The sequence below is a fragment of the Arachis hypogaea genome, chromosome 2 (assembly GCF_003086295.3).
Source record: "Arachis hypogaea cultivar Tifrunner chromosome 2, arahy.Tifrunner.gnm2.J5K5, whole genome shotgun sequence".
NCBI lineage: Eukaryota > Viridiplantae > Streptophyta > Magnoliopsida > Fabales > Fabaceae > Arachis > Arachis hypogaea.
The window spans coordinates 5,379,061-5,391,025 of NC_092037.1; the positions used below are offsets into that span (position 1 = coordinate 5,379,061).

At 36.0% G+C, this 11,965-nt stretch overlaps 1 protein-coding gene across 5 annotated transcripts; it reads right to left on the minus strand.

Moving 5' to 3' along the window:
- Window positions 1-3,208: 3,208 nt before the first annotated feature.
- Window positions 3,209-10,824, minus strand: LOC112734319 (uncharacterized). Of its 5 annotated transcripts, XM_072213619.1 has the most exons (9): window positions 10,753-10,822; window positions 9,711-9,900; window positions 8,400-9,527; window positions 7,313-7,501; window positions 6,709-6,807; window positions 6,459-6,621; window positions 6,207-6,336; window positions 4,360-6,126; window positions 3,209-4,246 (listed from the first exon to the last, which is right to left on the minus strand). In XM_072213619.1, the coding sequence occupies exons 2-9, from the start codon at window positions 9,778-9,780 to the stop codon at window positions 3,818-3,820; spliced, it is 3,975 nt and encodes a 1,324-aa protein (XP_072069720.1). In that variant the 5' UTR covers window positions 9,781-9,900; window positions 10,753-10,822; the 3' UTR covers window positions 3,209-3,817. The 5 variants fall into 5 exon arrangements, with proteins under 5 accessions (XP_072069720.1, XP_025639363.1, XP_025639388.1 ...); XM_025783578.3 differs by having other exon boundaries at window positions 8,400-9,900; window positions 10,753-10,824; XM_025783603.3 differs by lacking the exon at window positions 9,711-9,900 and having other exon boundaries at window positions 10,753-10,818.
- Window positions 10,825-11,965: the final 1,141 nt, after the last annotated feature.

Consider the following 11,965-nt stretch of genomic DNA (forward strand, 5'->3'; position numbering starts at 1 on the left):
TTTTAAAGTTGACACTGTCTTCTTGCTACCTCTATATATAATAAACTGAGTCATTTGCAAGAAATTGATTAAAAAATACAAGGAAAAAAAAAAAGCAAAATGAAACACCTATAAGTTGGAATAATTGGTCGCTGATATAGTAAAGAAATCAAGGGTTGAGATATGGAAATAAAGCGACAAACTTTTGTTAATAAAATTTAATTGAAAATAAAATTAAATATGCATGGTACCGTTAATTAATAGTATAACAAATAAACTTTATTTTCTTTGTTAATCATTATGGATCCTTTCATCAAAACATTCACTTTGTCACGGCAATTATCATCACGAGTCATCACTATATTCTTAAAAAAAAGGTTTGTCACTTAAGAAATTTTATTTCTAAGATGGATAAAGTTATGAGAACATTTAATTTTAAAATAAAAAACTTTAATTAAGAGACTTTTTAACTGGAGATTTTACTATCATCACCCCAAAAACAGCACATAGTGGCGATTTTTTAAACCACCGCCAAATGAATAATGGCGGCGATTGATACGACGGAAAAGAGAGGTGCTACAAAATTTAAAGATTTCACGGTGATAAATAAATATCCATAAAGACGAATATCCTTCTTCTTCTGCCTTTATTTTCATTTAAGAAAATATCTCACGTCTCCACCTCATTTTTGTCATAGGTCGAGTCTCCTCCGTTGAATTATCTCGCAAATATTCATGAATATTTTTAAAAAATAAAAAAATTAATACAAAATCATAATATAATTCAATATAATTTAATAAAATTTAACACAATTATAACATAATTTAACATAATCCAACATATACATTAAACTAAAATATAAATAATTTTTAATATATAAAATAATATAATTTATTTTAGTAAATGAGAACATTTTAGTAAATTTATCTTTGTAGGAATTTAGCAGATTTCTATAAAACGGGTATATTTATCCAATCTTGAATCTTCGACCCTATTTATTTATAGGGGCAGGTTTTCATACCCATGTAGATTTTACAAATCTCTATTTACTCCTTGTTGTAGATAATCTCTGCAGGTACTGCTTATTTGATTTTTTTTTTTTCTATCCCTAATGATGAGTTTGGTATTGCTGTTGGTTTTTTTCATTTTCAAATTTATAGTAATTATGTTTTGTAAAATAAAACAAAGATTCTTCCAATAATATGCATATGCATAAGGGAAAAAAGGTATTTAGTAGGTTATTCTTAAAATTTTAAAGGAGAACATTAGACACGAGTATAAAACTAAACCAGGTTATTTATTGTTAAGATCTAAAGTTTATATAAAAAATTTTAAATTAAAAAATACAAGATGGTTTTAAAAGACATCTTCGTATATATTTCTAAAAGTACCATTTTATAATTTATGCTTTTGAAAAGCTTAAATAATACACCTTCAATTTATTGTTATTTAAGCCACAAAAGAATTTATCATAATGTATATGTTTCAAAAAATAGAGAGGAATCAAAGCTAATGAATATCATCATAGCATACTAAGGGACGTGATGAGTATAATTTTTTCTATGCTTTTACATTAATGTTGGACAATTGCATTTACCTACTCTTGCTTTTTTTCTTTTTTAACCCAGTATTAAGGGTGTTATCGATTTGGTTTGGTTTAATTTTGGACCAAAAACCAACTGAACTGATATGTTCGATTCCTACAGACACACAATCATTTGATTTGCTGTGTTTGATTTGGTTTGGTTCGGTTGGTTTTTTTTATTTTTAATTTCTAATGAGAAAAATATGAATCACAATAATTAGAGGTTCAAAATAGTCAATAAATTAAAATAATAAGAGTAAAACATTGAAATGGTTAGGAGTTGAAAATTTTTATTGTTAAGTTAAAGATTAAAATGGTTAAAACATTAAAATAGATGCATATGTTCGGTTCGGTTTGGTTCGGTTCGATTTCTATCAAGCTAACTGAAAACCGAACTGAACCAAACCAATCGATTTTGTTAGAAAAAAAACAAAAAAAACCAATTTTTTCGGTTTTCAAATCTGTTGTAATTTTTGGTTCAGTTTGCGATAATTTTTGGTCCGGTTCGGTAACTTACACCTCTACCCTATATGGCTATACCTGCTGTAATATTTTCAATTTATAAAGGTATATATATATATATATATATATATATATATATATATATATCAAGTGAAAAAAATGATTCAATCATGCATTAAAAAATGAGGCTGCTGTCCAAAAAAAAAAAGAAGTTCCTAAAAGGCTGGACATAGAAAAAAATAGAACCTATAAGATATGGTTTTGAATACACAGCAATGCACCTTTAAAAAAAATCGCCATCGTGATGGTGCTTCTCACTGAACCTTTTTTTTTTTTTCTTAATTGTTGTCTGTTCGCTATGTCACCATCATTGTGGAGTGAAAATTAAATGCAAAAATCAGAATAAAAAAAAGAATAAAAGAAGAAAGCAACTATTTGTGGTCGATGATTATTAAGTAAAGTATAAAAATGTCTCAAAAGATATATGTGCTAAGAAATTATTTTTGAAAATTAAAACAGTAAAAGTATACTTAAAAATTCAAAATTTAGATCAAATAAATAAAAAATACAACTTTTTGAGAGCCAATCGATTTGTATATTTGATTCGAATTTTTGTGAATATATTTAGACCAGAAATGACAAGAAACCTCATAAAGCAAGGGAAAAAAATTGAAATTCACCAAATTCTTCGGGGAATAGGAACCCATTTTTGTAAATAGAGATAGATGCAGGAAAAAAGTTCGTCAGAGACTTGCTAAATCTTCCTAAAATGAAATTATAATATAATTCTCGATTCTATTTATGCAAAAATTTAAAGTTAGAACTTTAGTTAATTATTGGCTTTGTTTATATGAAATCTATACAATATTTTTATAGAAGTTGATAGAGACAATACATGAATAATCTTATATAATAGTATGTAATAAATTAATAATTGAATCTATCTTAAAAACCATTAAAATTGTTGTAGCTTCATTTTATAAAATATTTAGTAATATTCATTAAAATAAATTATACCTTTGAATTAGTATGTGATTTGAACTCCAGGATTCAATTCTCCCGAACATTAAACTAGTATATATCCAAACCTAATATTCCAGCAGCAGCAACAACAACAACAAAACTTTGTCCCACTAAGTGAAATCGGCTACATGAATCAAACGACGTCATTGCTCTGTCATATATCATGTCTACAGATAGACCGTTTAAAAAAATTAATTAAATAATGAAAATGTCATACAAGCACACCTTTTGGGTATTGAAGTAACAAGAAAAGAAGGGTAACCTTTTCTTCCTCCTTTGGAAGTGAAACACTTCCGTTTAACATAAATGAAACACACAACAATTTGCTAAAAACAATGTTGTGAATCCATGTTATGTACAGAGTCAGTTGACAGCAAACTACTACCTTAGATCCCTAAAATTCCCTGTAGCAGTTTTCCTTTAATATTTGGTACTGACACAAAAATGAGTACTCCGCCTCCAACCAGCTTGGTCCCCGTTCACTTTCATACATTGTTGGCGGACTAAAGTCTGCAGTCTTCCGCACAGCACATCAATCTGCTGTACAAAATTGCATGAACCAACGCGTGTCTGACGTAACAATGTAGGCCTTATCCGCACTGGATGCTGGCCTGTCCTCCAAGGCTGTGCATAACTTTGTCTTGGGCTCATACAGCTCCGGCCGATCCAGTCTGCAAGCTTTCCACGGTGAGAGATCACAGAATTAGGAAGTCAGATAGCCCCATAAATCCCCCCCAAGATGGACAATAATGTGCAGATAAGCCATGGTTACACATCTCTCTTTCCCCCATTTCCAGCAGAGTTCTGCTTCTTCTGTGCACCATACTGCCAGGAATCTCTGGATTTATCGCCCATATGGTCAAAATCATCTAAAGAATTCTCCATTGGATATCTTGATGATCGATGATTCCCATTTCTGAAACTTGCTGGTGCACCCATCTTTTCATCATCTTCACATGGAGCGCCCATCCTGGGCTCCCCATGCGCCTCCATTCCTCTAAACCTTTGTCCACCTGATCTCATGCCCCTCATATTTGAGGAAGCCTTACCAGGCAGTGGCGTGTAAGTAGGTCCCTTCGATACCATAAAATCCTTCGGAAGGGAGTCCATCTCCATATAGCAATTTCGGGATTTTGCATCAGTAATCAACGCAGCCCAATCATCAGATTGTACCAGAGCATTTGCATTTCCCATGACCTGTCAATGATAACAAATACTTTTAATACCAACCAAAAAGTGTGCCAGTCATTAGGTAAACAAACATGAATTCATCATGAAAGATTAACCATCCACTAGAAAGAGATACATACCCAAAGGGCCCTCCTTGCACGTGTAAGTGCAACATTCATCCGTCTAATATCTGCAACAAAGCCGACACCATGACTAGAAGCACGCACACACGACATTATAATGACATCTCGTTCTTGACCTTGGAAAGCATCTACAGTATTAATATATAGGTCCTTCCCTTCTTCTGAATTTAAGACTTCCTCAAATTCACGCTGGAGGCATTTCAGCTGCAGCTTGTAAGGAGTAATTATGCCAACACTAATCTTTCCCATACCCAAAGATTTCAAAGTTTTCTGAAGATGCTCATACAATCGGAGACAAAATTGTGCTTCATGTATGTTTTGATAAGAGACTGATCCACCCCTGTGAGACTCCCGTCCATGTCTGATATCATAGAATATATAAGGTCTAAGCAAAGGGTCCTTGTGGTATACCTCATCAGGCAATTTAATCACGCTTTCACTGTCAGTAAGGCGCCCCTGATAGAAGTATCTAGAAGGGAAATCTCGAATTTGGGGATGCATTCTATACTGCACAGACAACAACATTGTCGGGCAACCTGCTTGTTGGAATCTCTCAAAAAGACTCCTACTGTACATCAATGTTCCAGCAGCCTTGCTAATAACTGTAGCAGGAAGCTGCTGAGGATCTCCGACCAGAACACATCGAGCTGCACCAAGAGAGAGGGGAGGCAGAACTCCCACCTCACTAGCTTGAGCTGCCTCGTCAATGACCACCATATCAAAACCATGGGAAAGACGAGAGAACAACTTGCGACCACTGCTGGAAACTGTAGTGAAAACTATCTCTGCTTCATTGGCAAAACTGGCCTCCAAACTGGCACGGGCCTCATCCATATTGAAACCACTACCAGGTCGGAACCTACTTTCCAAAAGTGCAAGGCGAGACATCTCAACTAAAACCTTGTCCCTTCCTTCAACTACAGCAGCAAGATTTTGCAGTAGAGCATCCCGACTCTGATCCCTGGCCATGAGAACATCAGGGTCTACACCAACAGATCCTTGGGAACGAACTGCAGCGGCAGTAGCATTAAGTTCTCTATGAAGACAATGTAACTGCTGAGTCAACTGAGCCTCGCGATTCTTTAACTGATGCATCCATCCAAGAACTTCGTCCTCCTTCTTGACCAAAAGCTGGTCAGTTCTACGCTCAACAGAAACTGCTTGGGCAGCACGTGTCTGAGAATCAACCCCAACTCGAGCCACATCGGGTCGATATACTTTCATCTCACCATCAATAAATCCACGATCAAGGACACGAGCAAGAAGCTCATCAGTGGCAGCATTAGATGGAGCACAAACCAACATTCTAGGTTTGGGGACCAACTTAGGCAAAGTACGCAAGAGATTCTGGTTCATGTTTTGAAGAACTTCATCAATAGATCCCATGGGTGCATTATCTGAACTGATCTCATTAGCTTGCTTGTAGCTTTCCGGGGCTACATGCTTAAGCAAGGAGGTGTAGTAATGCTGATACTGCACAAGGTGAATGACATTCAACATTCCCCATACAGTATGCGTCTTTCCTGTTCCTGGAGGTCCCTGAACAAGGGTAAAGGGCCACGGTTCTTGCCTTTTTGTTGTTCCACTACTTGTACCAGCAGCTGTATGCGTGGCAGCCCATTGGATTGCTGCCAACTGGGGTTCATTAAAGGTCCTACGAAGATGATCAACAAAGTTTGGTGTAAAGCATTCAGGCATGGCAGGGGTCTGCTGCTCATATTTAGGGAAGTGTTCAGGACTAGGCTGAAGGATAGCAGTTTGCATCTGCATAGTGAGAGGGAGAAATCATCAGTTACAACTGTAAAACCACAACACAATTAGAAATTGTGTGTTTCATCATATACCTGTGAATTTAAGCGACGAAATGCATGTAGAGCAACATACTCCCTCTGTGTGGTAGCAAGAGATCCAAGTATTGTGAGGTACCAAATGCTTCCAATTTGAAGTTTTCTTATGATATGATCATCATCAACCCTACAAGAATGAACCATCTTTTATAAGTAATATTATGGAAATATTGAAGTACATAAATAAAATAAAATAAATGAAAACTCAAAATTAGAATCTTTAATGGCAAGTTTAGAGTAATCAATTGCCTGATAGGATCATAAGAGTCCCCAACATAATAATGGAGAATTGCACAAGTTGGATCACGGGTATCAATAGGTTTCTGTCGCCTAACTGTTCCAACCACTCGTCCAGTGATTTCCGCTTCCCCATCATCCTGAGCTAAAGATGCACTGCTCTGCTTGGACCTGACTGCTTGACATAATGAAACTGTCAATTGAAGAACATTAAAGAATTATCAGAACAAAACAATCTTATATTAGATATTCCACAACAAACCTGATCCAGGCCTAGGAGATGATAGGACTGCAACATCTCCCTCCTTAAATGGCCATTTGAAGTCATGTAATGGAGGAAGTAGTTTCACATCATACCATCCTAAATGAAAGACAAAAAATAACAAAAGCGAAGTTAAGTAGTTAACCAATAGAGAACCAAACTATAGGATTCAATGCTTTAAGTTTCAGCAACAAAGCAACAATCACACTCATTATAAGGCTAAATATAAAAAATTACAAGCAATCAAGCACAAGAGGATATTAAATTTATCGAACATAAGACCATAGTCACACAGAACGCAACATGTTCCAGTCTAGGAACATGTATAAGGTCCGCCACATATAAAAATCGTTATGCGGGAAGTATACCATGACGTTTTGGTACGGAGATGAATTGGGAATTAGCATGGGCAAACTGGTATGCGGTATGTCACCTAATTGGTGAATTCATTTAACTACGGCTGAGACAACGAAACTCTCAGCACACAGTAGGAAAATTTAAGTTTATATAAAGAAAGAGCTGTCTATACAGCATAACCAAAATGTTCACTAGAAGAAATAAAACATCAACATGAAACAAAACAAGCAAAGAATGGTATGAGTACCTCTTTCTCTTGATTCATTTGCTTTTACTCTCACCATAATATGAGTATCCCTTGATACTGTCTCCATTGATTCCTCCCATGTACTGTATAATTGAGCCCGACATTCCTCAAAGAGTAAAGGTTCAAATACTCTGACATACTCTTCAACCGACTCAAACCGTCCCGGAACACATTGTAGCTCAGTTTCCTCTGGATCACAGGAACTTGAATCAGTTACCAATAAATGAATAATAAGAAAACTTTCTAAAGGAAATAAAGGATATCATACCAACTAATTATTTAGAGAGACAGCAAGACAGAAAGAAGTGTGGGGGGGGGGGGGGGGGGTGGGATTAACCAAAGAAGAAATCACAGAGCAATTTACCAGCAACAAGTCCATTCAAGTTTTACATTTGCCAGTAATAGTATATACTACACCATAAAGCCTTAGCAAAAAATTATTAGGAGCCGGCTACATGAAATCAGGATTTTAACACAAATGGATATGTTTAACCATGCAATCCAATCAACAGCTGCATTATACTCTATTCTATCCATTTCTATCATCATTATTCTATCCATCTTATTTGCTCATGCTCAGATACCCACACCTTCAATATGATGATTCTCAACCTATCTTGCACATCCATTTATAAGACACAAATAACACTCTGGAATCTTCACTAAGCTACTAAATGATTATAATAATAATAAATAATCATAAATGACACAGAATTAACGTAAAATTCCAAGTCGCCCTTCCACCTGTTATCTTCTCTTCTTTATAAAAGAAACAAGCCAACTTGAGAATCATAACGCAAAAGAGGCATATGATGGTGACTGGATTACACAAATAATTCATGTAAACCAGTGGAAGCTATCAAATCAATATCAAATTTCATTCCAAAAACAACTGTCATCACCTTTGCATATGTCTCCAGTGTTATGACTCTCACAGTGTGACAACTGGAGGAAGGGAGCAACAATACAAGAAAATCAGAAACAACGTAAGGGCAAAACACAAAAGAAAAACTCTAATAGAAAGCAAAAAAGCTAATCGATCACTGTAAAGATTTGCAGTAGTAGTGATTATAAAACTATTTGATACCTGGGTGGTGCCAAAATTTTTCACTGGTAACCTCCCGTATAAGGCGTTCAACAGATGTGTCTTGGGGCTGGATGCTGACAGGAGTCTGCTTCTTCATAGGAGCATGTTTTTTGTTTCCCACCTTGACATCATTGGAGCAGCTTTGACCAGTCTGTCCCAACTTCCTACTTGAACCAAGTACATTCTTCTGCTGTCTTGAATCTGTTGGTTGTTTCCATGAACCCTGTCTTGGAATGGGTGGTAAATTAACCTCTGCCAGAGGTTCCGTCTCACTGTTTAGCCTCCTAGACCTACCAAGTGGTCCAGAATTATCACCATTAGAATCAGATTTAGGTTCATGTAAGTCAGCATGGATGCCACCTTCAGCAAAAGATGTCTCAACCTGTTTCTGATCCTTAGCTGCTCCAACACGCTCAACTTGTGCAGGAACATTACGGACCTCCTTTATGGTACGAGTTATAATAGGGGATGAAAAATTCTGCCTTCTTGGTGTTGAAGATTTCATAGGACCTGCCTGCTTGACATCTTCCAAGTTAAGAAACATAGTCTGTCTATTTCGTTTCTTTCCCAACATTTCCTCTTTGCGCTGGTCAATCTTTCTCTTCCCAGGATTATTTGCACACCTAAGAGCATGACTAGCTTCAATACCTTTCACTTCTTTTTGCTTAGGAATCAAACTGGGCTCCTCTTGAGCATCATTAGAAGCTTCACTTTTTATACTGCCATCTGAATTTGGGACAATGTTGCTCTTCTTTTCGGTAGAATTTGACTCTAGACCTACAGAGGCACGGCTACTCTTTTCATCAATTGTACTATCAGGACCTTTAGTATTACCAGACTTGCTTTCAGAAGTAATATTGCTAGACTTCCTTTCAGAAGCCACTCCACCCCCATCCACCATTCCAGATGTTGTTTGCTCTTGTGACACTTGACTTTGTTGGAGCAAATTATGAGATCCATTTACATCGGCAGAGACCTCGTCATCAGACCATTCCCCTTCTTCCCTCTCTGTGGATTGAGCAGCTGCTGAACTTAGTATCCGTGAATCCAAAACTTTCAAATCGTCCTCTTTGCCAGACTTGGAACTAGCATTTGTATCTTGTTCTTCTGCTCCCTTCGATACAGCATCTACATCAGGGATACAAGAGGAGGATTTAGGCCGAACAAAAGGTTGAAATCCAGAGACAGATGACGCGTGTGAAAAAGCATGATTATTTATTATTCCTTGGGCAGCAGATGATGCTGCAAATAAATCAGAAGAGTTAGGATTTGTTGATGGCTGAGTCTTTTGGGGCTGGAGACAAATAATACCATCCCTCTCATCATTATCTTCTGCAGGTGGCTCATTGAGATCAAATAATGGCCTTCCTCGAGAACCCATCTCCTATGCATATGGATACAAACTAAATTCGGATTATATTCAAGTTGAACGGGCACTATACTTCTATTCTTTTTAACAGACAATGTCCATGACATGCCCACAATGAGGATATAAATGGATCTGCAAATCAAGCACAAAAAAAATACTAGTCTATAAATGCCTTAATCAGACCAAACACATGATCATCAATTATAATCATCTCACAGTTAAGTACCATGTAGCAACATATCCAAATGCATAGAACATTTAGAACACTTTAAGCACATATTATTTGGATGAAATACATAGAGGTCTCGCACCCTGCCTAAATGCAACTACACCATTATAACAACAAACACAATAACACCATAATTTACCAACCCAAACTGCTATAAGATACAATCAAATGTCAACCATTATCCAGTTATCCACCACACGCAAATTCCTGATTAAGATTCAAACAAATCAGAATATTAAGACACAAAACAAGCAAGAGGAGAGAAATCCTAAACAGCACATCAAAAAACTATTAAGAAAAACAATTTTCAGGACTTCTAAATCCTAACTGCATCGTAAAGCTAAACTTAACTCAATTTTCCAATCCCACTCTTCAACAAAAAATAACTCCCTTCAACTGCCAGAGAACATGAGACATAGCCCCAATCAAACGTAGCTGAATCAAATACAGATACTCCAAGAGGTCAATAGCAACCCTCAACTCTTATAATCCTGAATCAAAAAATCCTCTAAATTTATCTGGAAGCCATCAAAACACTGAGAGTGGCCTAACTTATACATCTAGGGTTTCAATACCAACCAACTAATCAAAAACCCTTCTATCAGAACCATTCCCTTACAAGTAGGATCTTATCCTCAAACTCACCCTCCATAACAAAGATCAAACCAGTTTGTTCATTCCCCCAATCAAAAACCACATCAGAAATAATGGCACAAATAAAAGTGGTCAACCCTCTCTAATCATTCACTTCTTACCAAGGTTGCGAGAGAAAGGGGCAGAGAGAAAGGGGCGAGGGTGGGTAACTCCGTACTGGGCAGATCTGATTCTCTCTGTTTTTTTTTTTTTTAAATATATACCACTGAACCAGAAAAAATCCGGCCGGTTCCAACGGTTCACCAATTAATCGACGGTTCGGACGGTTTTTAAGTTGATTTTTTGTAGAACGGTTCTCTTTATTAACCGAACTAGACAGGTAACTGGTTTCTAATTAATCCGGTTAAACTAATCGGTCCGATTCGAGTTTTAAATCATTTATTTTTTTTTAGTTTGTCTAAAATTGTATGTACTTTACTTCTGATATCTATATTATGCTAATACAAAAATCCATTTATTCTTGATAAAGATTGAGATTATTGTATCTAAATTATTACAATTTTTCTTCCATCACTCTTAATTTTTTTAGTGAAACCTCATTCCGACCACTAATAATTTAACGAAATTTCTATCCTCCCTTTAACGAAAGCTAATCACATCGTGATCCCTGACGATTAATTCTGTAAGACTTTCTGCCTTCTCCGTTAATATCTCCATTTAGAGTTAACGGATCTTGCCTATGTGAACCGTTAAGTCAATAATTTAATGGATAAATTGCCCCATTTTCTTCTTTTCTTTTCTCCTCTCCTCTCTCCTTTTCCTCAACATCATTTTCGGCTACCATCATTACCAACATCCACTATCATTCTCTGTTCTTGCTGCACCAACCCACTGTTATAACACCCCGTTACCCTAAGCCTTACCTCTAGTTGTAAAGCGAAGGATAACAAAGCGTCGCGATAGTTCTAAAGCTCATACAGTAGTAAATATAGAAGAAAATACTAATACTAGAAGCTTGATGAAGAAATATAGCCCAAAGACATAGAAACAAAGATACAATCGTGAAACGTTCCTCACGATAACAAAACGCGTAAAGGCACAAGATACAACATAGAACATAATACCATAAAGATCAAGATATATATATATATATATATATATATATATATATATATATATATATATATATATATATATATATATATATAAGTATGATAGTCAAAAGAACTCTAGTCGTAGCCCGCGGAGTTTAGGCCGATTAGTTACAAACAGACAATACAGAGTTTTTAAGTTAAAACAGCTTATACAACTTATCTCTCAAGTAAGCCTCTAAGGCAATAAAGTATAGAATAGAAAAGATGAGAGAAAACTACA